This window comes from Fomitopsis serialis (genome assembly GCF_022376445.1).
Source record: "Fomitopsis serialis strain Sig1Antser10 chromosome Unknown B0H18scaffold_84, whole genome shotgun sequence".
Classification (NCBI taxonomy): domain Eukaryota; kingdom Fungi; phylum Basidiomycota; class Agaricomycetes; order Polyporales; family Fomitopsidaceae; genus Fomitopsis; species Fomitopsis serialis.
The window spans coordinates 1-25,304 of NW_025955044.1; the positions used below are offsets into that span (position 1 = coordinate 1).

The 25,304-nt window shown below is 60.0% G+C and overlaps 14 protein-coding genes across 14 annotated transcripts; 5 read left to right on the forward strand and 9 right to left on the reverse strand.

Moving 5' to 3' along the window:
• Window positions 1-990: 990 nt before the first annotated feature.
• B0H18DRAFT_660130 (uncharacterized protein) lies at window positions 991-2,016 on the forward strand. The gene is made up of 3 exons (XM_048039004.1): window positions 991-1,238; window positions 1,308-1,499; window positions 1,557-2,016. The coding sequence occupies exons 1-3, from the start codon at window positions 1,070-1,072 to the stop codon at window positions 1,829-1,831; spliced, it is 636 nt and encodes a 211-aa protein (XP_047889149.1). The 5' UTR covers window positions 991-1,069; the 3' UTR covers window positions 1,832-2,016.
• A 917-nt stretch (window positions 2,017-2,933) lies between these two features.
• B0H18DRAFT_1029784 (uncharacterized protein) lies at window positions 2,934-4,237 on the reverse strand. Its single transcript, XM_048030004.1, has one exon. The coding sequence runs from the start codon at window positions 3,792-3,794 to the stop codon at window positions 3,105-3,107; it is 690 nt and encodes a 229-aa protein (XP_047889150.1). The 5' UTR covers window positions 3,795-4,237; the 3' UTR covers window positions 2,934-3,104.
• A 7-nt stretch (window positions 4,238-4,244) lies between these two features.
• On the forward strand, window positions 4,245-5,201 carry B0H18DRAFT_1214054 (uncharacterized protein; the record flags this gene model as incomplete). The annotated part of the gene is made up of 3 exons (XM_048036556.1): window positions 4,245-4,793; window positions 4,838-5,021; window positions 5,083-5,201. Exons 1-3 carry the CDS (start codon window positions 4,665-4,667, stop codon window positions 5,199-5,201), a joined length of 432 nt encoding a protein of 143 aa, XP_047889151.1. The 5' UTR covers window positions 4,245-4,664.
• Window positions 5,202-5,784: 583 nt separating this feature from the next.
• Window positions 5,785-6,902, reverse strand: B0H18DRAFT_660153 (uncharacterized protein). Its single transcript, XM_048039005.1, has 2 exons — window positions 6,895-6,902; window positions 5,785-6,843 (listed from the first exon to the last, which is right to left on the reverse strand). Exon 2 carries the CDS (start codon window positions 6,711-6,713, stop codon window positions 5,889-5,891), a length of 825 nt encoding a protein of 274 aa, XP_047889152.1. The 5' UTR covers window positions 6,714-6,843; window positions 6,895-6,902; the 3' UTR covers window positions 5,785-5,888.
• A 1,493-nt stretch (window positions 6,903-8,395) lies between these two features.
• B0H18DRAFT_957751 (uncharacterized protein) lies at window positions 8,396-9,891 on the reverse strand (the record flags this gene model as incomplete). Its single annotated transcript, XM_048042607.1, has 5 exons — window positions 8,396-8,449; window positions 8,527-8,591; window positions 8,640-8,714; window positions 8,783-9,775; window positions 9,837-9,891. 5 exons carry the CDS (start codon window positions 9,889-9,891, stop codon window positions 8,396-8,398), a joined length of 1,242 nt encoding a protein of 413 aa, XP_047889153.1.
• B0H18DRAFT_882456 (uncharacterized protein) lies at window positions 9,888-10,286 on the reverse strand (the record flags this gene model as incomplete). Its single annotated transcript, XM_048040904.1, has 1 exon — window positions 9,888-10,286. A coding segment is annotated over one exon (399 nt), but the record flags the coding sequence as incomplete, so codon positions are not given.
• Window positions 10,287-11,417, reverse strand: B0H18DRAFT_660195 (uncharacterized protein). The gene has a single exon (XM_048039006.1). It carries the CDS (start codon window positions 11,339-11,341, stop codon window positions 10,691-10,693), a length of 651 nt encoding a protein of 216 aa, XP_047889155.1. The 5' UTR covers window positions 11,342-11,417; the 3' UTR covers window positions 10,287-10,690.
• An 80-nt stretch (window positions 11,418-11,497) lies between these two features.
• B0H18DRAFT_1029835 (uncharacterized protein) lies at window positions 11,498-12,875 on the forward strand. Its single transcript, XM_048030005.1, has 3 exons — window positions 11,498-11,752; window positions 11,960-12,026; window positions 12,088-12,875. Exons 1-3 carry the CDS (start codon window positions 11,701-11,703, stop codon window positions 12,689-12,691), a joined length of 723 nt encoding a protein of 240 aa, XP_047889156.1. The 5' UTR covers window positions 11,498-11,700; the 3' UTR covers window positions 12,692-12,875.
• Window positions 12,876-14,688: 1,813 nt separating this feature from the next.
• On the forward strand, window positions 14,689-15,102 carry B0H18DRAFT_1122807 (uncharacterized protein; the record flags this gene model as incomplete). The annotated part of the gene is made up of 1 exon (XM_048034578.1): window positions 14,689-15,102. The coding sequence occupies one exon, from the start codon at window positions 14,689-14,691 to the stop codon at window positions 15,100-15,102; it is 414 nt and encodes a 137-aa protein (XP_047889157.1).
• B0H18DRAFT_1096249 (taurine catabolism dioxygenase TauD, TfdA family-domain-containing protein) lies at window positions 15,092-16,309 on the reverse strand (the record flags this gene model as incomplete). The annotated part of the gene is made up of 4 exons (XM_048032448.1): window positions 15,092-15,545; window positions 15,566-15,879; window positions 15,942-16,179; window positions 16,200-16,309. The coding sequence occupies 4 exons, from the start codon at window positions 16,307-16,309 to the stop codon at window positions 15,368-15,370; spliced, it is 840 nt and encodes a 279-aa protein (XP_047889158.1). The 3' UTR covers window positions 15,092-15,367.
• A 272-nt stretch (window positions 16,310-16,581) lies between these two features.
• B0H18DRAFT_1122809 (uncharacterized protein) lies at window positions 16,582-17,242 on the reverse strand (the record flags this gene model as incomplete). Its single annotated transcript, XM_048034579.1, has 2 exons — window positions 16,582-16,888; window positions 16,947-17,242. The coding sequence occupies 2 exons, from the start codon at window positions 17,240-17,242 to the stop codon at window positions 16,582-16,584; spliced, it is 603 nt and encodes a 200-aa protein (XP_047889159.1).
• A 334-nt stretch (window positions 17,243-17,576) lies between these two features.
• On the reverse strand, window positions 17,577-18,648 carry B0H18DRAFT_1122810 (Mre11 DNA-binding presumed domain-containing protein; the record flags this gene model as incomplete). Its single annotated transcript, XM_048034580.1, has 6 exons — window positions 17,577-17,936; window positions 17,989-18,069; window positions 18,140-18,192; window positions 18,244-18,299; window positions 18,353-18,468; window positions 18,574-18,648. The coding sequence occupies 6 exons, from the start codon at window positions 18,646-18,648 to the stop codon at window positions 17,577-17,579; spliced, it is 741 nt and encodes a 246-aa protein (XP_047889160.1).
• Window positions 18,649-18,723: 75 nt separating this feature from the next.
• On the forward strand, window positions 18,724-20,664 carry B0H18DRAFT_1086778 (FAD/NAD-P-binding domain-containing protein; the record flags this gene model as incomplete). Its single annotated transcript, XM_048032091.1, has 9 exons — window positions 18,724-18,784; window positions 18,845-18,930; window positions 18,983-19,100; window positions 19,155-19,237; window positions 19,293-19,529; window positions 19,719-19,776; window positions 19,833-19,953; window positions 20,008-20,137; window positions 20,191-20,664. 9 exons carry the CDS (start codon window positions 18,724-18,726, stop codon window positions 20,662-20,664), a joined length of 1,368 nt encoding a protein of 455 aa, XP_047889161.1.
• Window positions 20,665-22,441: 1,777 nt separating this feature from the next.
• B0H18DRAFT_855484 (uncharacterized protein) lies at window positions 22,442-22,666 on the reverse strand (the record flags this gene model as incomplete). Its single annotated transcript, XM_048039648.1, has 1 exon — window positions 22,442-22,666. A coding segment is annotated over one exon (225 nt), but the record flags the coding sequence as incomplete, so codon positions are not given.
• Between the last annotated feature and the right edge of the window lie 2,638 nt (window positions 22,667-25,304).

Below are 25,304 nucleotides of genomic sequence, written 5' to 3' on the forward strand. Positions count from 1 at the left end.
TGCAGAGCGAGGGCAGCGGTATTACGGCTGGCAACCGTCACACGGAGTAAGTGCTTAGAATCCGTTCGTGGCGGCGTTTTGTTTGGCAGTATTATGTGCAGCAATGCCGAGTCGCACTTCAAGGACTACACGTACCTCATGTTCCCTTCAAGGTCCATCTACACCGACGGTATCCGCGGGGGTATCATGGTCTGACGGTGAGGAGGGAGAGGAAGGATGCATCAAACACAAAGCCGGTCTCGAAAGCCGCGCGGAGACGAGTCTCACCAATCCCCGCCGCACCATCAGCATATTCAATCACCAGAAAGCCGACAAGCTTTTGAAGTCCGGGTTCAGGAGGGCCAGGGCGCACGTCTGCCCTACCCTCCGCTTGATTGGCGGCGGCCAAGCTGACTGGACCTACACAGACTGAGCTCTGCAATATGGTCACTGAGTGATGCTCGCAGGAACGGCCGCACTCTACCGCCCCGCCTTCTACGGCCTCGTTGGCGAGCGCTTCTGCAAGCTCAGCCATGCGTGGAACGAATGCTTCGAAGAGGCCTTCGCCAATCACTACACGACCAGCCACCGCTACGAGGCGGATCGTCTGCGGAACGCCGCGCGCTACTTTGGGCACCTCTTCGCGACTGACTCTTCGCGGGCTGCCCTTGGATGCACCAAACTCGCCGAGGATGGTACGGCGTCGATTCGTCGTATCTTCGCCAAGGGCTCGCGGAGTCCTCGGGTCTCAAGACTTCGGCCGAGCGGCCCAGGGACGAAGAGCCGAGGGTACTGCCAGTATGATTGCTGAGTCGCAGGCCGAGTTTTCCTACATCTCTACGACATGGAACAACACCCCCCACCCCACACGACGGCTCATTTCCGTGCTCAACACTCGTGCACCCACCTGCGGTCCTACGGTCTATGCCGCGAATGCGGAGGGTGATTCTCCGGGCGACTCCTGAGTGCTCATCCTCAACCTCGTCCAGTTCTTCATCTCGGTCGTCGCGACGCTCCTCTTCGCCACCTTGCCTTCGGGGCGGATGGTGGGCGCGTGGCGGGCAAGTCTCAGAAGTACCTCGTGAGCCAGATGCTCGCAGCGAGTTATCCGGGCCTCTCCCACACCGCCCGGCTCACACCTATTCTCGTCTGGGTGCTCATCTTCGGCCTCAAGTTTGCGGTGTCCTATTCCTTCCTGGCGCTCTCGTCCAAAACCCTGGTCCAGGTCATCGCTGGGATGAAGATCCAGAACTGCAATGGCAAGTACTTCGGAAATGCGCTCTGCAGGATCCATGTGGCGTTCGCGCTGACGATCATGGACCTGATAGATCTTGTTCTCTTCTTCTCGGATACCTTCTTGTGGTGGATCATCCGGAACACAATCCTCAGTATCGTGCGGCTGCTCGCGCTCGGGCTGTCGATTTGGACGCCCTTGGAAGGGCATCTTCACGCGGCTGCCCAAGCGAATTTACGCCAAGCTGCTTGCTGCGGCGGACTTGGACACGAAGTACAAGCCCAAGGTTTGCGAAATCTGCTTGATTACAGAGCGAGGTTGGCTGACGCACTCCGGTCTGCAGGTGCTAGTCTCGCAGAGCGACAAGGGCCTGAAGGGCGAGTTCTTCACTCCCAGCAGCGAGGCAGAGCGTCGCTTCGTTCTTCGCGCACTCGCTGGCGACCACGGTCCCGGAGCCTATCCCTGTTGATGCAATGCGGGCGTTCACAGTCTTGGCGCTGTGGAAGGGAAATTCGTCCCACGCATCCCTTTCCCTCTTATGTTACAACTTCCTACGGTATGCTCGACTATACCGGCGCGCCTGCGACGAACCGGAAGGCCGCGACGCGGACCCGCTAGTAGGACGAGACGAGCGCCGTGACGCCGAGTGCCGCACCTGCTGGGGGACCAGGTCGCGATTAGTAAATAGCACCGCGTGCGAGCTGCCAATCACGTACCGAGACAAGGGTTCGTTGGTCAACGCTGGAAGGGGACTCAAGGGACGTCCGTCGCCCAGGAGGGTGCCCATATGCCTGCTGTACAATACTTTCCTTATTAGGTATCATTCCTTCCCGATACGTCAAACACTCACGCTTCGCGCTTCTTTCGAACCATCTCTCGCTCGCCGACGTCTCTCCCCCTCAGCTTCTACTACCTTTTTATCCCTCTCGCGCTTCCATTCTTCTAGAACGTCTCGTGTGTATTAGTACTGGGCCGCGTCGCCTGCTCTCTATCGAATCAAATCCCCACCTCTCTCGCTCTCTCTCGCCTCGCTATCCCGACCTCGGCACTTAGACGCGACACTGCGGTCGCGGGTGCAAAGCAAGTCGAGTCGCGTTCCGATACCAAGTAAGTGTTCCGTTAGATTCGGCGGCCTAACTACTTTCTACAGACCACCATCCGTCGTCCTTCACCGAGCCCCCGTCCATCCCTCGACCTCTCGACCTCCCTGCATCAGGACGAGCGCGCGTTGTGTGTGGTTTGTCGTCGCACGCACGCCTTCTCTCCGACAGCGCCTCACTGCAGCGAGAAGGTCAGTGTGCCTTTTCTGGCGTCATGAACCGAGCGAATTGGTTCTCTAGACCCTTCTCTCGTTGCGCGAGATCATCAGGGACTTCTTGGTATTCCTGATTGCGTACTTGCGTCTGTTTTTCCGGAGTATGATTATCATCTCAACGCATATTCATGTTTTTGTCGATGCTGAATGCTGCTGGCAGAACTCGTTGAACGCGGTACCTGGTAGGCCGTTATCCGCGAGCACTTCACATCCTTGGCACCCGCCTTCGAAGTCTTCTCGAGCAGTAGCTACTTGCCTGCGATTGCGAGCAACTTGGCATTCGGCGGCGCTTGCTATATCACGACTGGACGAGGTTTCGCGGCAACCCGGATCTCATTCACCATTCTATACTCCCGCTTCGCCGACCCGAGCGTTTACATGGATAGGCAACGACCTCTTGCTCATGCATGCGACCATGGCCCTTTGGACTCCATATCTCATCTACTTCTGGTTCTCGGTCGGGCCTCTCTGCATTGCGCCCTTCGCCTTCAATCCTCATCAGTTCAACTTCAAGTTCCCGGACTTCATCATTCACTATCGCAAACTCCTTCGTTGGATGTCTCGCGAGTTACATGATCACTGGCTACAAGAAACTCGGCCACCCCCCGAAGAAGCAGCCTGGCGATGTTCCCGGCGCGGCGGCGAGATGGCGGGCTGCCATATGTCCCCGCCGCAGCTACATTGATGCTCTCTGCGCGCGTATATACGCGCTCGGTGGGGGATGCACGGGGGCGGCTGCCGCCTTGTGCCGCGGTGCGTCCAGCGGAGAGATGACGGATCGCCGCCCAACGAGGAGGCGGGCTTGAGGGGCGGGTTCGGACGCGCTGCGGCGAAGAGAGGAGTGCCCACTGTCCCGCTCGTCTGCCGTCCTGTTTGCTCCTGGTTGCCTGCTGCCTCGCTCGCCCGCTCGACCACCCGCCTGTTCCGCTTGCACTCGCCTTCTTGGCCGCCCACACGCAGCTTCTCGCCTGCCTGTCCGCTCTCGCCCGCTTGCCCACTCACACCTGCCCGCCTGCTCTCACCGCCTGTCCGATCTCGCCGCCCACTCGCCCACCCTGTGCGTGACAGGCCATGATCCGTACAACCCGTGCGGACCCACGCAGAACCCGTACCCGCTGTCACGGGTCTGTGCCTAGGGCGGGTACCCTCCGGGTAGACCCCTACTCTGCCATAGAACTTGCAGAAGTGAGGATTAATTGTCAACTGAACGAGCTTAGCGCATACATCATAACATGACCAGTTTTTTCCGGAGCCTGTTGCTAGCATAGCAAGCAAGTCGCGTCCATCGAGACCCCTTCGAGTTGGTAGTCATAGGGATCGCGGGGAATGTGTTGCCGAAGCGCCAACGCATGTCCCGCCGCGGCACTGAAGCTATACCTGGAGGGTACGTTGACAATGAGTCCCAGTGAAAACGTGCAATATTACCTACGATTGCCACTGATTACCAGCGTGAGCTGTCAAGGAACTGTCAGACAATCTATTACCGTAGAATTCTGTATGTTCAGTGTTGTCTGCTAACATTCAAAGCCTCGGTTTCGCGCTCATCAATTGCCTTTACGATTTGGCATGTACCCAAATGGCGAGGTTCTCGCCCAAGTCCCGCCGCCCAAATGCATTCGCCAATTCACCAAACCTGAAATCCTTCCCGTCCCGCCGCGGCGTCGTCCCGTGACCACTGTCCAAGCACGACGTCATTGACTCAGTCCCTTCAAGTTGGGGTCGTCGTCGAAGTCTCCTTGACTCCGTACCACTACCATGTACACCCTCCCGTCGTCGTTGGTCCCTGCTGCACCCCACTGCCCATCGACGTGTCGTGCATAGCCAGCCACACCGCTATTACCGCGTACCCGCCGTCCGGTGTTGCGGTGTTGCACGGTGTCGACCCGCGGCGGTGTTGCCAAAAGAGGCAACCCGGCGAGCGCCCAAACGTGGCGCTCGCGAGGTTGCCTCACCTCCTCCCTCTGAGGTCTCACTTCGCTTTACGTGCCACAACATTCAGCACAGACGGGGCTCGAGCTCGGGCCCTCTCGACCACCACCACGAGCGCCCAGCGTGCAAACGTGCCCGACGGATGGACCGTAGGCACGCGAGCGACGGACAGGCGAGGACGAGCGCCCCAGGGCCAGGGCAAGACCCATGCGCGAGCACGGTGGACACAGGGACGGCGAGCACGCGCGGGAAAGGCGGGCGCGGGATCAGCGACAAGGGCGGATCGCGGGCGCGGATGGGAGCCGTGCGGACGGCGAGCGGATCGCGGACATCGAGGTAAGTGCAGATGCACGCGAGCGAGCCCACTAACGCAGACACAGGACGCGGTGACGTGCAGCGCGACGCACACGACGACGGCAAGCACGCAGGGCCAATGCCCTGTGTGCAGGCACGGCCGACGGACGCACGGCGGGCAGACAAGCGGGTGGGCGGGCAGGCAGCAACACACCGACCGCGAGCGCGCTGGGCGGGTGCGTGAGCGAGCGAGCGGGTGGAGGGTACAGGGTACGGACGCCACGACGCGCACGACGACGGCGAGCACGCAGGGCTGATGCCCTGCGTGCAGACGTAGCCGACGAACGGGCGGCGGGCGTATCAGTGGACAAGCGGAGGACGAGTGGGCAGGCGGGCGAACAGGTGGGCGAGCGGGCGGGCGAGCGGGCACAAGAACGGGCGGGCGAGTGAGCGGGTGCACGAAGTATGGGCAAGGTGAGTGGACAGCGGGAAAGGGGTATATCGCAGACACTGACGAACGCACATGCAGGCGGAAGAGTGAGTAGGCGGGCAAGCAGACCAGCGGGCGAGTTGCCCGTCTGCTGCACGACGCGCACGTCGTCCCCACCTCTCCATCCCTGCAACATGCACGCGCTGTGAACAGCAATGCTGTCGCATCGTCGTCGGAAGAAGACCACCTCACGTCCCCGGTCACGTCTCCACTCTCGTCCGCGCCGCGATTCCCAGAAACAGGGTGGCGAGCCGCTTAGCCCCCCACGCCCGGGGTTCCTCGCCGGCGACCGACGGTCGTGGTCCGCATCAAGCGAGGCTAGTGAAGCCGAAGCCAACAGCGACTCTGATGTCACCGCGGCAGTGCACGGCGACCGCAGGCGCACTGGGCGAACACCCAGCGCGCAGATATGGCCAACGAATGTGCAGCCAGGTAGGTGAGGAGGTGGGTGAGCAAGCAGACAAACGGGCGGGCGAGACAGTAGGAATAGCAGAAGAGTAGTCGTGGTACGGTACATTTCAATCGGTGATGTGTAACAATAAAATGGAAATAAATGTCATTATATTCGGATGAACGTGGATTGCGCGAGAATAAGGACATTCTCTGTGCAATGACAGCAATCGATTGCAATGTACAGTAATATGTAGCTAATGGACGCGGATCGAGGAGAATGAACAGACCATCTGACGAAGAGTGGCTTCGGCGGAGAGGCGAAACCGGGTCGCCCTGCCCTCCGGACCCTGAGACTCGACGATTGAGGAAGCTTCCAAGTCATCGCCGGTGAAGGAAGCGGATTCTTCGAACAACGTCTTGTATTTTCCGGTGGCATCGGGAGCGTTTAGTTCGTTGAACAGAGCCTGCGCTTCGTCAGGTCGGCGGATGTGAGGGAGGAACTTCTCCGGCCCGTCTAGGAGATCTTGAAGGTGCGTCTTGTCGACAGCTTCCTTGACGGCCTGCCGGACCTCGGACGAAGAAGCCAGAGGTGCGGAACTCAAAGGAGGAGACGATCCAACAGTCAGGCGCCAAGGCGTAGACGTAGCGACTGGAGGGGGCACGCTAGGCGACGGTTCGAACAAGTGGTCGCGACGCCGAACGCGAGTAGCCGACGAGTTCGACCTGGAGGGAGGCCAGGCGGGAACCTGTGAGAGGGTCGCGGCCCAACCGCCCGGGATAGCGCTATTCGAACTGTCGTTACCCGTGTTGCAACTCGGATTCGCCGAGAGCGAGGTAAAGCTCACGTCGCGGCGAGGTTCCGGTTGAGAGAGATGAGGCGGTGGATCACGCCTCCGAGGACTTGATTCACTCTTAGGTGTGGAGATTGTTTGAGCGGGCGCGGACGTCGAGGAGTGACGGACTTCGCTCGGCCGAGCTGGAGGCGAGAGGGGAGGATAGTATCTATGGAACTCACCCAGAGGTTGCATTCCGCTCGCCTCAGTCCTGTCTCCCTGCTCCAGCGATGTTGATTCCGGCATCGAAACAGTCGTGAAGGGAGACGAATCGTAGGAGACTCGTGTTGCTGAGGTTGGCCGAGAACAGATGAGTCGCGTCACCGACGAAGGAAGTGCCCGTAGCGTGCGGCCGGGTCATGTCGAATGAGAACGGCTTAAGGGGCGTCAAGACATGAAGGAGGATGTAGAAAGGGGTATGGCCTACGCTAAGGAGTGGACCGGATCCTCTGAATGTCCACCGATGTGAGAGTCGGTGGGCCGGGGACTCTCGGTTCAGGAGGATCCGGGCTCGTCAGCGATCTTGAACGTTGGTAGTCGCGCTACGACTAGCGAGAAGGGCGTGAAGAGTCGTTAGACGTCGTGAGGTCCGTGAACGTGGCGAGGAGCCAACGTAGCGGTCGTCGTGCAGCGAGGAGCTGGCACGGTTAGCCGGCGAGGAGCGCGACTACGAGAGAGTCGAGGGGAAGTCTTCTCAGGCGTGGCGAGGGGCCAGCGCCGGTGAATCGAAGGGCGGAGAGCTCCTTCGTAGCTGGAGACCTTACTCCCGAGCTCAGACGGCGCGGTACAGCGCACTCGTATGAGGTAGTAGGAGATTAAGATGGTCTAGCGTCTATTAACTCGGGCGCGCCTCGGAGTACCGAGCACTTAGTAGGTACAACTCAGGATACTTACACTAAGTACGTGCTACGAAGACCTGCGGGTCGTGATCGACGGCGTCCGTAACAACCTCTCCGTTTACTGCGCCTGATGCGAGCAAAGTCGTCTGGATCAAGTTGAACTCAAGTCCCCGTACGGGGCCCGTATGTGTCGAGTTGCGTAGGATGAGCGACTGCCGGACGTATCACGACTGAACGAGCGCCGTGTCACAGTGGTCGATATTAGTCACTCACCATTTGCGACGATCTTCATAGAGTCCCAAGTGTCCAGTTCTCCATGCCCGCGCCCCGCAGTCGACTTGCATCTGTATAGCCCCATGCTAAACGGCTGAATCTACGCGCATGCCTCGCAGGCCAACGGACGCCGGCCGAAGCAGCCGCAGTGTGGATCGATCGCCCAACGTCGGCTATTTCAGTGATCCTCGGAGAGCATTCGTCGGCTAGTCAGAGTGTTATTCGCTAGCCGACATTGGCTGCGCCAATGCGATATGGCGCAGCCGATGTTGGCCTGGTGGGCGGCGCTTTTTCACTGCCCGTTCGGAACGACCGCAGATTGGCTCGGAGAGCATTGCTTCTATGAGCAGTCTCAGGCTTTCAGACTTACGGAGCTACCAAGCAACATCACCACCGAAGTGACAGGTATGTAGTCAGTCTAGCCTCCTGGTGACCGGGACTTCTGTATCGACATGTCGACAGGACTCATTGTTCTCACAACACAACACAAATCCCCGAGATATTCATTGCAATATAGAAACATAAAACGTTTACGCCAGCGCGATCATCGTCCGACAGGGTTCCTTCCGACTACTTAGACATGACACGACGTCAACAAAAACCTATAGGCGCAGGATGAGCTGCTTCACGCCCGACATTCACAACCCGACATCGTTCGTGAGCGAGCCCGTCGTGAGAAGGTCCATGTGGAGTGCCATGACTCCGTCCCGGTCGTGTGCCTCGATCGCTGTTGCGCGTCCATCTACAAGCCGAAAGAAGAAACGTGTACCTCGAGAGAGCACCAACAGCCTTTCTTGCACGGGTGTCGACAACGTCTCAGAGCCGGTTGATCTTCCGCTCCAGGTCATCGACGAGACGTTTTTGCGAGGGCTGTAGGCGATATCAGCGTGACCCCGGGCCTTTACGCAACACTCACCGGGGAACTCTACCTAAGCCGCTCCAATTACCCCGAGATCATGTACAGCGTATACGGGCCGCATCTCATCGGGTATATGGCTCCGGTCACCAGGAGCTACGAGCGCAAGGTTAGCACTGAAGGCACCTTGTCAATGACACTTACGGTACTTTGGCGGCGGCGGGCCTGCGCGTCCTGGCGCTGCCGAACTGTTCCGGTCGGCGCGCCGCACGGTGGGCCCTGCGGAGGTCCTTGAGGGGGGCGCACCGCCAGGCGGAGGGTTCATACGCTGCAGTGGGGGCACGAACTGGCCTTGCGGCCCCGGCTGCTGTGTTGCGGCGGCGGGTGCTGAGCGAACTGCGACTGGCCAGGAGGTCCCATGGGCGGCGGGCCTTGTGGCTGTGGCGTCGCGCGCGTGTATGGGCCGGACGGGCCCGGCACGCCTTGGGACGGAGCACCAGGAGGGAGTCGCCCTTGCATAGGAGGTGGGGTCTGGCCGGGCAAAGGAGGCGGCGCCTGTGGCGAGCGTGCTATGCCAGGCCCTGGCGGCGGGGACATCATCATCCGGCCAGGAGGCGGAGGACCCGACGGTGGATGCATTGGGAAGGGTCCTGGACCGCCCTGTGGCGGAGGCGGACGTTGCTGCACGCTTCCAGGACGCGGTGGTGGCGGCAACGCGGGCTGTAGCTGGCCATGACCGAAGCTCGGGGTGCTAGGCAGGCTCGGGGACATGGGCGCTTTAGGCAAGGGAGCGGTGATGGCAGCTGGTCTACTGGTGGGTCCTGTTCCGCGTTGCTGGGCGATACCTGAGGGCGCGTCGTTCCAACCGACGGCATCACGTTTGGGTGGCAGTGGCGGACCGGAAGGCGTGACATACGCGGCTCTCGGTGGGGGAGGAGGGAGCATGATAGGTGGTGGAGGCGCTTGGCCCACGATCTTCTGAGGTTGTGATGATGGGCGGCCGTAAGGGTTTGCATTGGGATGGGCCATCGCTGCAGTTGGCTGATACGGCTGCGAGGGCTGTGTGGCCTGAGCAGGATGGGCATACAGATTTCCTACCGCGGCAGGAGGAGCGTATGAAAAAGCCGCGTTCGACGCGCCCGCAGAGCCTGCGCCGCACGGGTCGTATAGTGACGACGGTGCCGCGGGGACCTGCGTTGCAACGGCCGGCTGAGTCGATGCAGCATATGCTGGGTAGCCATAAGCCGAGCTCGAGGATGCGAGCGGGACTACCTTAACGACGCAGACCTCGGAGGCTGTTTCTGCTCTCCGGAAGCCTTCAACAGGCGGTCCCTGATGACCTTGAAATTCATAGACGAGCCTGTGGAACCCTGGCACGATTCAGGACCAGATAGCTTGTACGTGACGGCGTCAACGTCCTCACCGCTAGTTTTCTGCTTGAGATCCGTATCTTCATATTTGATCGTGCGGCAGAACACCGTGACGTCTTCGACGAATGTCTGCAGGGCAAGCGCGTGCGCCGTATATCGAGATCCCTGCAAGATCGCTGGTGACGATCGACTGGAAGAGGCGTAGGTACTGCAGAGCGATTGTCTGGCTCTCGAAGTATGCCTTCTGCGTCTTCTGCAGGAGCTGCAGACCGCCCTTGACCGCAAGAAGAATGGCATCTGCGAAGGGTCTCGAAGAGAGACAGAGAGAGACAGCGAAATCGAAGTCGCCGAGAACGAGTGCCTTTGTGACCAGACGGTCAGTCGCCGACTCGTCGGGCGGATAAATCTTGAATGTGTTGCTCTGCAGAGCCTCCGAAGCCACAGATGAGGGTCCCGAACTGATTGTCGCGAAAAACGAGGCTTGGTTCTGCACGGGCGAGAGGGTCGATGGAAGAGAGGGTTGATGAGCAATACTAGTCGACGGACGTGAGGATCGACAGAGACTGTGGGCAAAAGAGGCCGTGGGCGAACAGTACAGCGGGAGAGATGGGTAACGGGCGAGTGCGAGTGCGGAATGACGAGACGATGGGCAAGCGGAGCGGCGGCTGAGACAGCGGGCTGGTGGGCGAGTGGGCGAGCGAGTAGGTGGGCGAGAGAGCGCGGGGTACAGGCAAGAACGGGCGAGCGGACGAATCAGCAAGAAACGAGGGCGAGATAGTGAGAGGATGAGAGTGGACCCAGGCAGGCTAACTTGCTAACGACAAAGTGAGTAGGCGGACGAACGTGCGTGCGAGTGAGTGGAAGACTGCGCGAGTGAGTGTCAACTCACCGTTGGGCGTGGTGGGCGAGCCGACAAAGATAGGGGAGAGTGCCAGTTATGGCGCTGGCCTTCGAAGAAGTGTGCGAGGTCTTCGCCGTCGGTATTTGTGCCGGCGGCGCAGAAGTTGAACTGGAGGCCAGACGAGCAGGCGAGCGAGCTGGTTGGACGGTGCGTGGGCGGGCAGGCAGGATATCGACGACGAGGGCAGACGCGCAGGAGCGGACGCGCAGGAGGACGCAGGTTTTCAGGTCCACGGGTAAACGGGGGTCAGCGGGTGAGCTGGCGGACGGGCGGGCGAGAAGACAAGTGGGCGAGAAGGCGGGCGAGCGAGAAGACGGGCGAGCGAGAAGACGGGCGAGCGAGAAGACGGGCGGAACGCAGCTGAACGCATCATGCGTCCACCGAGTGGGATGGGCCCGAGGAGCCGCTCGCGGGCCTTCTGCCTCCTCGACGGCGTCTTCTCCTGCCTGCCTGCCTGGCGAAGGCTTCTTCGAGGATGACGGCCGGGTCGATGGGAAGAAGGACAGATGCGGGAGGTGACTGGTGTGGGCGAGAAGGGCGGGCGAGCGACTCACCTGTACTACCCTGCCGGGGCCCGCCTCCCCCAACTCCGTGTTATCATCGCTTCTCCGTCGTGCCTTAACGCTACTGCGCATCGTTGACGTTGAGCGCAGCGTTGCAGTGAGGGTGAGTCGATGGGGACGTGGAGGTCAAGTGGAGGTTGCGCAACTCGCGAGAAGTGCTAAGCGCCTCAGCCACGACACGTCACACGCACTCGCCGGACCGGGACTTCCCTCACTTCAGCCCCTCCCTGTTCAGTGTCTGTTACCTCCGCTTCACTCTCGCTTGCCCGCCGCCAACCGCCAACCTCTAGTACACGCAGATGGGCCACTCCGTAACGGACGGCACGTGCATTGGAACACTGTCGCGACGCGCTTGAGGCACTCGTACCGTTCCACAGCTCGAACACGACGGGATCAAGCGCAAAACGAGTCCAGACGGAGAAGTCACAAGAATGAGGAGCAAGAGCGATGGGCGAGGGCTAAGCAGAGAGACGAAAACCAAATGTGAGTCCTCTGTTCTGTACCTACTATATAACGACTTCTGTTGCTACGCGCATTGACGAGCTTAAAGCTCCGAGTCGTGGTGCCTACTTGTCCACCAGCTCGCGCATCCAGCCCATCCTCTCACTCATTCGCTTGCCCACCCGCGCGCCGCTCTCACCCCCAAGTTCTGCCCTCTCGCGCTCGCTCACTCATTCACCACATACCAAGTCACGCTTGCCTCATCTCCTGCTCACCCGCGCATCCGTGGGTTGCGGCCGCAGGGTCAGCATGTCAGGTGAGTGCACCGCTGTCCATCCCGACCCCATTGCCAACCCCGGCAAGTGATTGTCCACCAGGACGACTGGACAGAGACGAGCCCGACGAAGACGGCCCTACCGGTTCGCTCGGTTCCAGCACCTCGCGCGGCGTATCCTCTCCACCAACTGCCTTAACCGCTCGCTCGTCACCTACCTCGTTTGGCGTGCACTCTCTGCGGCGAACCGCGGCAAGCCGCTCCTCCCCCGCCTTTGCCGCACGGTCTCTGACTCGGTGTTCTACGTGGAATTCCTGCTCCTCATCCCACGGACGCCGTGCCACATCGACTTGCAGCACTGGGACGAGGTGTACGGCCCGAAGTACGAGATATCGACGAAGACGGAGTGTGAGTGCATGCGAAATCTGACGGCGCGCGACCAGCCGACGACACAAGCCCGTTGGTGCAAACCCATACCGCGCACGGACCCACTGGCATCGAAGAATTGGCCGCCTAACAGATACGGATCACGAACCGACGCGCACGGGTACGACGCGGGCCAGTTCGCCGTACATAATGCTCGGTACAGCGCAGCTCAACGAGCAGCACTGCGACAAGCAACAGTCCACCAGGCATCCGGCGCGGCGTGCAATGGCCTGCCGAGCAACAGCCGGGCATACCCCAGCTCGACGCGCATACGCCCGTGAAGGATGAGTGTGCCGCATCCTAGCCCGAGGAGGAGCCAGGCCACCGAGTATGAACAGGACGAGCGGGAGAGAGCCTGCTGCGCGCACCCACTGGGCAGACGGTAGCTCGCACTTTTCTACGGTACATTATGATTAGCTAGCGCTGTTCTGTACAGTAGTAGTCATCAATAAAATAATATTGAGTTAACTTCTATGCCCTGGCTGATCTTGGCTGACGAGCTTGGATGGTTAACGTTGATCGACCGCCCAACGTCGGCTATGCCAATGGTCCTCGGGGAGCGGGCGTCGGCTAGTTGCGATGTCATTCGCTAGCCGACATTGGCTGCGCCAGTGCGAAATGGCGCAGCCAATGTCACGTTGGTGGCCGGCGCTTTCTCACTGCCCGTTTTGAACGGGCTTCGTCGTGCTGCGAACAGAGCGTGTGACCGATTGCGATGGGGACGTAACCGAGACAGGGCCCGCGTTGCCGCAGGCGGTGACGGCGGGCGGCCGGGCGATCCACAGCGCAGCGAGGGAGCGCCCATTTGGCGCCCCAGCCATCCCGCGAGCGATCCGCCGCCCCGCCGGCGTTTTACTGCCTGTGGGCCGATGTTTGCCCCACCAATGGCATTCCAGTTTGCGCGATCCCGCGCAATGAATGGCGGGTTCGACTCCCCCGCGAGCACCGCGCGGCCGCGCAGTGCAATGCGCCGCAACCGCGCGCAATTTGAAACCCTTGATTTTCCCGTGGATCCATCATACCTGTCGATCGGGAAACACGTGATCGCGAGTACCCTGGGGCTGCGCGCCTCCTCATTCTACCACTTAAACTTGCAGGGCGACCGCCGCTTCTCCCACGTCCCCAACGCAACATCTCGCGCATGACCGACTCCTCGAGCTCAGCCCCCGCCTCCCCTCGTCCCGCCCCACGCGGCGCTCGTATCCGTCCATCGCTCCACCCCGTCTCGCACGATACCGCCCCGCTTGCTCTGGCCGCCGCCACTTCGATAGCTCCTGCGGCCGGCCACGCCGACACCCCAGGGACTCCCGCCACTGACGTCGCTCACTCCGCGCTTGGAGTCGCACCGGCTGCGGGCGCTGAGCTCCGCCGAAACCCCGCAATCCGGCGGTCCGCGCGGCGCGCACCCCCGCAATACCCGCCGCCGCCCGCATACGAGACGGCGGCTCTCCCATTGGATGCACTCGCGCCGCCTTCCTACGTCCGGCCCAGCGAGGATGCGCCTGCCATGCCCCGCTCGCTCGCGCCTCACGACGCATTGGCTAGCATACGGTGGATCGTCGAGGACATGAATCCTCACCCGTGGTACGTTGCCTTTTCTTTCATTCTAGGTTCCATTACTGAATCTTTCAGGGTGCACTACGAGGCGTACGTGAAGCGCACCGGCCTGTTAGTGACGGCGTCGAAGGTGTCGAGCGCGCCGCAGGGCGCTCCTTTAGTATGGTACATGGCAGTCTGGGCGTCGACGGAGCAGCAGGCGATGGACTTAGAGCGGTACGTGGAGGATCTGTTCGAGGAAGACGGGCGGGATGTTATTTGAGGTGGGCGCCGCCCACATTACTATCCCGTAGTACTACTACACACGTTCTGGCTACACCACTACATATATTCAGTGTTTGCGACACTCAGCTCGCTTTCTCCCAGTCGACTTGTCACTTAGGCAATGCGCTCGCTGCGAAAGAAAGCCCGGCCGACCCGGGTAGATGTCTTCATCATGGCCAATCCGCCGCGCAATCCGCGCATGAAATGCCCGCCTCTTGCAAGGGCCTGGCGCCGCGCACGTAGACGCGCCCTAGTACAAGCTGCGTACAGCCGCTCGGTTTCTTTTGTAGCCGACGGTCGGCCAATCAACGGGTGTGGGTTGTGTATAAAGCGTCGGCCGCCGTCGGCTGGCCCTATACCATTGGTGGTTTCGGCACGTCGGTTACTCTATGATTATAGGGCAAAGACGCTGCCTGGTGTGGTGGAGCTACAACCCAGACAACGAGGATCACAGAACATGCGCGAGTTCGAGTGCGCATGGGTCGTCCCTGAGCCCTCTGCCGACGAGGCCGCGCAGCCCGCCAGCCTCAGTGTGCACAGGCCGCCTACCTCCGCGGACGCGCACCCGGAGCTGACGAGCAAGATGACGGAGATATACCTGCCGTCGATGATCGCGCACGACCGGAAGGTCGTCGTGGAGGGCCTGGGACCCGGTAACCGGTACCATTATGACGAGAGCCGGCTGAGCATCGAACCTACAGCGCTCACGCCGGGGCAGATCCACCGCGTGTCGGTGAAGGCCGAGCTCGTGGTGAACAGCTTCTGGGACGACTTTGGGACCCACGTCGTCCCGGCTTTCGTGCTTGTGTTCTCATTTTTGGTCGCTATCGTGTTGGTCAAGCTCTCCGAGACAGCCTGGAGTTATATGTAGTCGGGACAGCAAGTGGGGATTGATACATCGGATTTACCTTCAGTGCTAGATTCACATAGAGATGGTCGCTCCGTATATACCCTCGCTATCCATGTGCTTGCAGGCGTTCCCGCAAGACCCTGCCTCTATCTAGAACTGCGTCCGCTTCTAGATAGCATCCTTTTAGCCAACGATGCGGGGATTCCAATTCATCCCACCCAGAGTCTCCCTCGCGTTCTTTGAACGCCGTGCGCGCGTGCATCACTCGCCGGTTGTCGTACGCGACTCACATGACGGCGTCGCCTTCGCGGAGTAGGTACTCGAAGCGCGAGGCAAGGTCCTCCAGCAGATCGAAGCGCTCGAGAGCAGGATAGAACGCAGGAGGCGTGGAGAGCGGTAGCGCCGCCTGTAAAGGCGGGGAGTAGTTGATGTGAGCGATCGGGCGCGGGGAGTCGGCGCGGAATCTGTTTGCGGCGGGGCTAACTGGATGGTGGGGTGGGAGTGGTGCAGGTGGTGCCCGTCGTTGATGTAGTGGAAGGCGACAGGTGTCTCTACGAGGACACTGAACTCCTCTGGGTGCGTCTCGGGGAGCGTCTCGGCCGCGCGCAGGGCGTCAACAAAGTAGGACGCGACGCCTTCCACGCGATTGCGGAGGGAGTGGAGGATCTGGAAGCGCGGTGGGTGCTGGAAGTAGAGGAGGTCCATGTGCAGGCCGAGGCCGACATTCGTGTACGCGATGTTCTTGCTGTGCAGGACGTTCTTCACGTCCCACGTCTGCCCATACAACGTCTCGCGGAGCTCGCGGAAGCGCGCCGCGGGCGCAGCTCGCAGGCGTCGTTCGAGGTGCGCGCAGCGGGGACGTTGGCGACGAAGAGCACGCCGTACCGCGTGATCGCCGGAAGCAGCCCCGCCGGGGCCTGCAGACTGGCGTACGGCAGCCTGAGGAAGAGGTTGCTCACTGCCCGGGTGGCGTCCCCGTCCCATCGCTTCGCGGCGACCTCCTGGTGAGATGCGCGCAGCCTCTTTGGCAAGGCGTAGAGCTCGAGGAACGTCTTCGGATAGTGTGAGACGTGCCCGGACGCCCAGGTCATCTCCATGCTGTCGTTGGACACACGGACCCCCTCGCTGGCCGGAAGATGCCCGACGTCCTGTGCAGCTTCTGGCGTGTCGATGGGTGCACGCGGCTCGGACCTTGACAGGAGTCGCGCAGCCATCGGTAAGGAAGCATGGCGCCATTATCAGACAGACTGGGTAGATGATCGCTCGACGTGGCGGCGTAGTGCAAGACAACCGTCGGGTACCTGCGACACCGAGATGATCTGAGGCCTCCGAAAATGCCAGCCCGCACGGTGCGCATCGTCTTGCAGCTCACTTGACGTTGGGGTGGACAGTCACTAACAGCGTGGCGCACTGATCTCCTCAGGATGCGACTCAGCGATGCAATCACGTGGAAGGGGCTCACGTCTCACGTTTGAGAGTATAGTTTTAGGAATTGAAGCTTCATCCCCGGAGCGCTCCCTCCTCCAATTGCGAGTAGTTGAACCAAGCATCGTAATTGTGGCCGTCTTGGGCGAACTCGTCTTCGTACTGGATACGTCGCTTGTCAATTACGGTGGTTTCGAGCGTCGATCGCGTTCCATGCTGCTTTTCAAACTTCGTATACACAGCATAGAGCGCGGCCTTCTTCGAGCGGGGAACGCGGGTCGATGCGAACTTGTATATCACCCGGGCACGCTCGTACTCCTTCAGCCTCGTCTCCATCTTCGCGAAAGCGCTGAACACGGCCTGCGCCTTCTTCGAGCGCGGTCTGGAACACCGAGCGCGCCTCGTCAAGCTTTGTCCAGTCCTCTTCAAATGTTGCTTACTTCACCCAATTGCGTGGCTCTGGGCACACGGCAATCCATCTCTCGTATATCGTGCTCGCTCGGTCCAACTCGCCATACCGCGTCTCCATCTTGATGTACGCCTGCCACGCCTTGTCATCCGGCTCCCATTGCATCCACCGCTCGAACACTTGGCGGGCTCCGGGGACGTTCTGCAGCAACTCTTCGAGGTAGACATACTTCAAGTTGTACCAGAGTTGGTCCACCCGGGGAAGGAGGGTGACCGCGCGACCGAACAAATTGCGGGCGTGTTGCACGTTTCGCTCCTTGAGCTCCATCTCGGTATGGCTGAGCCACGGCTGCACACTGCGAGGGTCCACGTCCAACGCACGTTCAAAGACCGAGTGCGAGCGAGCATACTCGCCCTGGCTTGCCTCCCAGTTGGCATACTGGAGCTATTCTTTTCTATGACAGTGTGAGAAGGGCTCGTTATTCGTGAGGACTGAAGGTCTGCGTACATGTTTGACCGCGTCTGCCTGACCTGCTTCTCGAACTCCTATCGCCTTCTGCCTCGGTACTCATGCAGCTCCTCGAAGTCTTCTACACGCTGCTTGGGAGCCCGAAACTGGGATCCATGGCGTTCTTGGGCATCGCGAAGCAGCTACTCCGCGGTCACTTGAATGGCAGCAGGGGCCCGGTTCTTGTCTGAATAGCGTGTATATCGTCCTTGTCCATGAACGTCTCGATCGAATCCGGCATCCCCACCTCGCCGAGCAGCTGGAGCTCCTGCGCCGCCAGGTACTCCCGCGCGAGCGTTTGCGCGCGCACCTTCGAGAGCTTCTCCGAGATGCTCAGGTCGGGATCGTCGATGCTGAGCTCGTGCTGGTCCGCAGTGACCTTCGGACCGCGACGCCGCGCAGCCACCTTAGCACGGTGGAAGACGAGCACGTCCCGCGGGTTCGCGAGTTGGCCCTGGAACTCCTGTCCGAAGCGTACGGGGTTCGAGAGCTTGGAAACACCTGTGGTATCGACCTATGTGCGTGCGGCTGAGACTAGATGATGGGATGTTAGCGAAGGGGGATACCTTGAGTCGGACGATAGGGAGCATCCGAGGGAGTTCTTCCTCCCCTTCGGCGACGGCGCGCTCGTCCCATAGCGAGTTGGCCTTCTCACTGAGTTCAGTGCCGGAGACGGTGATCAGCCATGCACCATCCAGTCACTATGCTCCGACGCACTCGTCGTTTGAGGTATTTGGTGATCGCTATGCGGTCCGCGAGGTCGATATCTCCTGTTCCGCGATCTCGCTGAGGACAGCTTCATCTAGGACGAACGGACGCACGGTCCGCAGTGGCATAGGCGTGAGCTCGAACTCCTTGTCCTGAATCTTCAACGTACCTAGCAGGCATACAGTCAGCAGTGATTACAGTAATGCAGACAGTGCGACGCACTTCTCTATCGACTCCCCGTCCGCGAGCGAGGTGGCAACAGACGAGACGGGCTGTGATGACAAGAATATCCGGAGCGCGCGCAGGTTGAAAGAATTGTCTACTCTGCCCACGGGAGACTAGCTGTGATACGTAGTACTTCTTCCCGACCACAGACTCGGGTACGATACGGCAGTCGTGTTCGTGATCCCAGACGACCAGGTCAACGGTATCATCAAACATACCCTCTGGTACTGGCCCTTGGATGTGCCAGTGAGACTTGCTGCAGCCACTGGCAGTCGTGACGCGACGCGGCGCATGCGGTCACGGGTTCGCACGACTTCATTACGTAACCAGCATTTACTACCCTTCTGAGCTTCGCCCGGCATTGCAACATGCAAGCCACATCTTTGAGCGCAACTGGGCTCAAATTCCACTTCATTGTGGTCGGAGGAGGTACGTGACGGCACACGAGCAGTATATTGTGTGGTCTCAAGTTTTGATGCACTCATGTAGGTGTTGCTGGCCTTGCTGCAGCTGCAGCTCTTACGCGCGTTGGGCATCGCGTGACGGTCCTGGAGAAGGGCGATGGCAGCTCGAACGTGAGTGATCCGCCAGAGGACGTATGTGGCAGACTTACCATGATCTCAACAGCAGGGTCCTGGTGGCATTTATGTACCGCCCAACATGTCGAAAGTGCTCTTCCACTGGGGCTTAAGGGATAAGATAGAAGAGGTTGGCTTGACGACACACCCTCTACTCTTCTTTCAATGTCAGTTGCATACTTGGTTGTCCGGGGAGCTTGATTTGAAGCTGCGGATGGCAGATCATACGGGGCAACTCCTTGGCATGCAACATTGGGACGACGAACTGCTAAGAGAGACTCGGGGAGAGTTCATCCTCATGACGGTGTGTTTCGCGACATTTTGACCTCATCCAATGGTGCTGACTAGCTGCTGTGTAGCATGGCGACCTATGTCAGATACTCCACGAAGCAGCGGCGTCGCAAGGCGCCGAGATTCGGTACAACGCGCAAGTGGTTGATATCGAGCCTGAAGATGGCGAGGTGAAGCTGGCGTCCGGGGAGATTATGCGAGCAGACCTCATCATCGGCGCTGATGGCGAGCGGGGCATGTGCCGGCGCATGGTACTTGGACGTGAGGAACGCATCCAGCCTTCTGGGATGGTGCTGTTCGAGTGCGTCCGTCCTTATTCGGCGTATTATGTCTGTGTACTGACTTCTATGATGCCTGAAGTACCCAAGTTGGCTCCGAAACCGCAACAAAATACATGTCGCCGGACGAGAAGCGACTACTAGAAACCGTGCGAGGGGTTCGTCCTTCGTCTCGTTTGTGTGGCTGAAGCCAGACCCCTTCTCTTCCACATATAGAATCCCGTATATTGCGCAATGGGAAACGGTTGCGGCTCCACGGGATACCCTATTGTAAGTGCGTTATATTGATCTGGCGCACAATCGTGCAACTGACACAGGTTCAGCAACAAGGCCGCGAAATCATGTTCCATCAGTTCTTCAGAGGAGATTTCCCATTGGAGGGTAGCTACAGCGACCCACCAACGGCAAAGGCGGAGCTCGTTAGCCTCCTGCCCTCCGAGATACACCCAACGTGAGTGTTCTCACAGGCTGAGACTGCGCGGGACCATGGACTGATGTAGTTCAGTCTGTATCATGGCGTGCGCGGCGCAGATCGGGTCACCCGTGTGGCCATCAACATCTACGAAAACCTCGAAGATTGGGTGCACGAGAGCGGGCGTCTACTTGTCATAGGGCAGGCAGCTCATCCCATTGCGGTAAGCATGCGCGCGACCACATTATGCTGCACGCTGATCATCATGCAATGTAGTCTGGTAGCATTCAGGTCACTGCGATGGCCATCGAAGATGCCGCCGTCCTTGGAAGACTTTATCAGTACCTGACTATCCCTGAACAAGCGTCGGAGTTCCTCTACGCATTCCACGACCTCCGGAGGCAGCGCTGTCAAGATGTGCTGGAGGGCGAAGTGTCCATGGTCAGCTTGATCACCAGGGTGCACGGCCCCGAACAGGAACAGCGGGACAACGGGATGCGAGCGAAGTACCACGCGGGGAAGAACGTCCTCGAGGGCGACGACACTGGCGGCGGCGAGGGCGAACAGTGGGTCACCATCCGCACGATCTTCGGCTACGACTGCGAGGACGAGGCCGATGACTGGTGGTTCCAGTGGGGCCTGCTGCGCGCGCGCGCGAACAGCGACGGCCAGAACCGTCAATCCCAGATGGGCGTATTCAGTTGGGCTAACATGGGCATCCAGTCTGTGGACATGACGACGATGGCATGAGCGCTGCGCTCGCGCTGCTGCGACTAACCAGCCCTCTGACTACATGCATATGCGGAATACACGCATCTATGGGATCTATGCTGCCATCGTCTTCGTCGTCATCGCTATCGCTACAATGCTATCATTTGGAGTTGGAATCTCTGCTGCGTCCGTCCTCGCATAACTACATCGCTGAAATTCATTAATGTCCTGCAATTACATCTAGAATGGAGCCCGCCCTGCGGCACTGCTCGATCTCGCAGAAGTAACCAGGCATGATCTGGGTACGATGTAACGCGCCTGAAGGCTGCCAGCCACTTCCATATTGCTAGACCCCTTCCCGAGAACACATGCATACATATGCGGGTCCTTGTCTGACCTTCCCATCAAGCAATACTCGAGCGATCCGCACCTTCAGCCGAGTGGGCCACAAACCTCGGTCTAGCTCGCGCTCGACATTCGTCGGTACGGTAAAATCCTGCTGGGAACGCCCAAGAGATACCAAGATCGACACGCTCCTCACGAGACTCCTAATCTATTCACTTATGTGCACTGGCGCCGTCCGGCTACCTGTAGGCAGGGTCCATGAGGTGCGCCGCTTTGGTGCTGCTAGGCAAGGTGAGTGCACTACGACGGGACGGTCAGATATTCCCTTTTCAACCTCGTCCAGTTCATGTACGGTGAAGACGACATGGGCGGTGCATTCATTGAGTGCCAAAACATCGAGACTTTCGCTCTGAATGACCGCAAATTCACCTGCAACCACCACGCTGATATCACGGAATTTTTCTGTCTGCTGACTTGGACGGCAGTTCTCTGGAGCCGCAAGCGAAGCTCGACGAAGAGTACGAGCGGCTCGTCCAGGATCGCCGTCGGTTAGATGCATTTATTCTGTTCGCAGAATCCCAGTGTCCCTCATTAGCATTGTACGGAACACGGCACAAAACTTACATATCGACTGATGCAAACCAAGTGACCTCGACGTTCGGAGCTCGACGCTCGATCTACTTTCATCATTGAGCCCGCGCGCAAGCTGGCGGAGCGTCTCATTGTCGTTCGTGGCGACAGTCGTAGGAGGCCTAGGCCAACGCAACATTCCTGTTTCTTCGTGCTACTGCGCGGAGAGTCCTGGAGCGTTTCCACCTGAACCAGGAAATATTCGAGTGGGTTCTTGGCGAAGTCGAGACGAAATTCAATCAATCCGCGGCGCACCCAGGTGAGATGTGCGGTACGCTCCGGCGCAGTCTATCGGTGAACTGGCAACGCAGATGATGCTGAACACGTTCCACTACACCAATGTATCCAACAAGAACACCATACTCGCTGGACGGAGGCACAGGTACGGCTGCTTGCGGTTTCCGGGTTGAAGACCTCGATCTGGGCCGCCGAAGCAGGTTAAGACCGCTCCATTACCGCACCCGCTGCATCGGGCAGCCGACTTCGCACCAGCTGTTCGAGCCGCACCACCGGAAGTCGACCTTGGTGAGCCGCGGACAGAGCCCATGCGGGCCATGCAGCAGGCGGAGCGTCCCGTCCGAGACTGAGCACTTCATCGTCCACTCTCTGTCGCTTCGTCACCCTTCAGCTTCCATCGTGGGCGACGCTATCAACAGCCTTTGGTGGACGCACTTCCGAGTCGCCATTTATGTGTCTATCAATCATCGCACGACGTCTAGCCCACTCCGCCAACGACGGCCGACGCCACGGGCCATATCCTTGCAGCTCAAGCGCAAACTCTCACAGCGCCTCGCGCCCTTCTGTCAACACCCGTCTCCGTGAGCGGCCCTGCGAACATCTCCAACACCCGGCCACACGCCCACCTGTCCGCGCGGACGGCATTGTACGCGCAGCCATCACCGACCTCCGGCGCCATCCCGCAGAAGCCCTCCACCGCGTCGTCCTCGCCCGCAACGTACACCGCGACGTCGAAGCCGATGATCTGCAGGCGGTAGTCCGCAGTGTACACCAGGTTCGACGGCTTCACGTTGTGGTGAGCGACGCCGCGCACGTGGAGGAACGAGAGGAGGTACGTCCATTTAGTCATCGGCCGGGAGCGCGGTAGCGCCCAGCAGCGTCTTGACAATGATTGACGGCCTACTCGAACCCCAATATTCCCTTGCGAATGCACTTTTTCCCTTTCATGGCCGGCCCAACTCTTCCATTGATTCACGCCAAGTCACTATTTACCCAGCGCGGTCTCGCCCGTTCGTATTGCCCGGCCTCTTCACCTGGATCTCCTCCCTCTCCTTCCAACAGATGCACTCCCGATCCCCGCGCCTACCCAACTCGATGGCCAGGTGTTTCCCGACCTTATGACCGCCGCAGGCACGGCCCATTCACGACCCGTTGCCTACAAAGAGCAGCGGGACCGGCACACGAAGACGCGCATGGGCGCGCTCTGGGAGGAGGGCGAGAGTGGGTACTCGGAGAGCCACGGACTGGGGCACAAGCAGCGCGGATGGCAGTAGGGGGCCCTCGGGACATCCTCCCGAGTCCTTTCCCGCGCCTCCCCTTTGGCTCGCAGCCCAAGAGACGTCTTGTTAGCTCTTTTATAGTGCTGAACGACTTGGTCGTCGCAATCGCGGGTCGAGTCTGTATGTGAGCGCGCTGGAGCTCTTTGGTGAGCGTGCACGGTCGATCACATGTCGTTGAGGTGCCAGTGCTGATCGATCACCCCTGCTCACCGCACCCATCGCCGGGTGATCCGCAGATGCTCGCTTCAGAATGATTCTCTCGACGCCCGGGGCGCAGGTACACCGTACGACTCTCTCGGACCCCTAAGCTTACCTTCCGCCGGACGGCTGGCAGACCACCTCTAGCCTGCCAACGACGACCCGGCGCCTGCGCACTATCACCGAATGCGGCACCCGCTCGCGTTCTACCTGGACGGTCAACAGACGACAACCATCCAGACAACCTACGTCGAACTGGACGATGTACGGCTCGCTGAGCGCGCGGATGCCGAGCACGTGCATTGCGAGGCGCACGTAGCCGCACAACGCGGTAGCAAGTACGCTGGACCCACGGGCTCCCGCCGGATCGCTAGCAGAGCACGTCCAGCGAGAAAATGACGGCTCGGCTTCCAGCAACCGCACGGACCTACACCTGCATCCGAAACCGCCGTCTCAAGACCCGCCGGGAGAGCGAGCGGACGAGGCCCCCTCGCCCTGCCGGCCGTCTACTGCCAGCACCCTCGGACGTCGCCGCCAGAGCGGAGAGTATCCGCACGACTGTGCACCGATCTGCAACAGACAGGTGTACTAACCGCTTCGTGCGTCCGTCTGAGAACGGCTGCCTTTACCAACCGGAGCTGGAGTCTCGACCGTGCCCCCACCCTAATTCGGGTCTGCCGCAGGACACGCATCGAGGCGAGTGGGCTGTGTCCCCGTATACCTCCCAGGGGATCGTTCAACATCCCTGGAACGGTCCGTCCAAGCTCGACGGACGAATCGCGGGAGCAGGTACGCTGGACGGCCGGACTGCTCGCAGAGCACGTCCAGCCAGCAAACGACGCGTCCGTCCACGTTCGAGCTTGGGCCGGTTGTTTGCTCGTCCTCGACCCGCCGTCTGACGCGGACGTGCAAGACGAACGAAACGAGCGCGCTCGCTCGACGTAGACGCAATCCGGTCACGTCCCAGGTACGCATGGCAGGAAGCGGGCCGTGTGTCCGCTCGGTTGTCGTGACACGCGCCGGGAAGTCGAGTCGAGTCGACGTCCGTATTCCATGTGCAGGCTTCAGAGAGCCGGACATCGAACTCTGTATTCTATACACACCTGCGTGACGGCCATGTCGCGAGAGGGTTCTGCTGCCCTGCGTGCGACTACGAAGCATCCCCGGCGGCGCAGGCGAGTCGTCCCGTGGATCCATTCGAATGGCGCAATGCGGACGCGGGACTGCTGGGTGGCCTGCGGTAGCGGGTAGTCGGAGAGGACACGGCGGATCGTGTTCCTGTGGGCGGAGTCAAACGAGACAGGCGGGGCGGAGGCAGACGCGGTACTCACTCTGGAGGGCGCTCCGGACATGGACATTGCGCTGACATCCACAAATAGGCGGGGGATCGTCTCCCATATCGGGAGTTCAGACGATCTCTTGACGTCATCGCGCGACGGAATCGGGACTGAAAGGAGCGTGTTTGACGGCGGCGGGCTGGGTGTGCACTTTGGGTGGGAGCTCGAGGATAGGGTGTAGCGAAGTTCGCGTTTGGGCGAGTCCGAGGGTAGGTAGCGACACAGTGCGACGAAGGAGCGTGCGTCAGGAATTCACTGAACGAACTGCTTGGTGAGTCGTGATTTTGGTCGACGTCCGCTCGTGTTCGCTGACTCGTAGATCAGCCCGTCGCCGCATTCAATATGGGTCGATCCTGGACAGCGGCCCGACCGGCCTTTTACATTATCGCATCGCATGCCGCAGTGCAGCACGACTCGACGGTACTGATACACAATATACGGCTCCTATTTCCTGCTGAGCACTAGTATTAAAAGTTTCATCGGTCAGACTCCCTATCTTACCCAGTAGTGTCAGTTTCGGCCCAGCGCGCGAAGTTGGAACGAGCCTCCAGCCGAGCGACTCGGCAGCGAGCGGTTTCGCCTGCCGCCAATTTTCTTTGCGACCGTCATCATCTCGCATCTGTCCCCGTCCTCGTTGGAGGGCTCGATGCTC

Coding starts and splice junctions, on each gene's coding strand:
- B0H18DRAFT_660130 (XM_048039004.1), top strand. CDS start 1,070: ATGCTCGCAGCGAGTTATCCGGGCCTCTCCCACACCGCCCGGCTCACA. Junction 1,239..1,307: donor GAAGATCCAGAACTGCAATG/GCAAGTACTTCG, acceptor TGGACCTGATAG/ATCTTGTTCTCTTCTTCTCG. Junction 1,500..1,556: donor ACACGAAGTACAAGCCCAAG/GTTTGCGAAATC, acceptor TCCGGTCTGCAG/GTGCTAGTCTCGCAGAGCGA.
- B0H18DRAFT_1029784 (XM_048030004.1), bottom strand. CDS start 3,794: ATGCTAGCAACAGGCTCCGGAAAAAACTGGTCATGTTATGATGTATGC.
- B0H18DRAFT_660153 (XM_048039005.1), bottom strand. CDS start 6,713: ATGCCGGAATCAACATCGCTGGAGCAGGGAGACAGGACTGAGGCGAGC.
- B0H18DRAFT_660195 (XM_048039006.1), bottom strand. CDS start 11,341: ATGCGCAGTAGCGTTAAGGCACGACGGAGAAGCGATGATAACACGGAG.
- B0H18DRAFT_1029835 (XM_048030005.1), top strand. CDS start 11,701: ATGAGGAGCAAGAGCGATGGGCGAGGGCTAAGCAGAGAGACGAAAACC. Junction 11,753..11,959: donor CAGAGAGACGAAAACCAAAT/GTGAGTCCTCTG, acceptor CCACATACCAAG/TCACGCTTGCCTCATCTCCT. Junction 12,027..12,087: donor CCGCAGGGTCAGCATGTCAG/GTGAGTGCACCG, acceptor ATTGTCCACCAG/GACGACTGGACAGAGACGAG.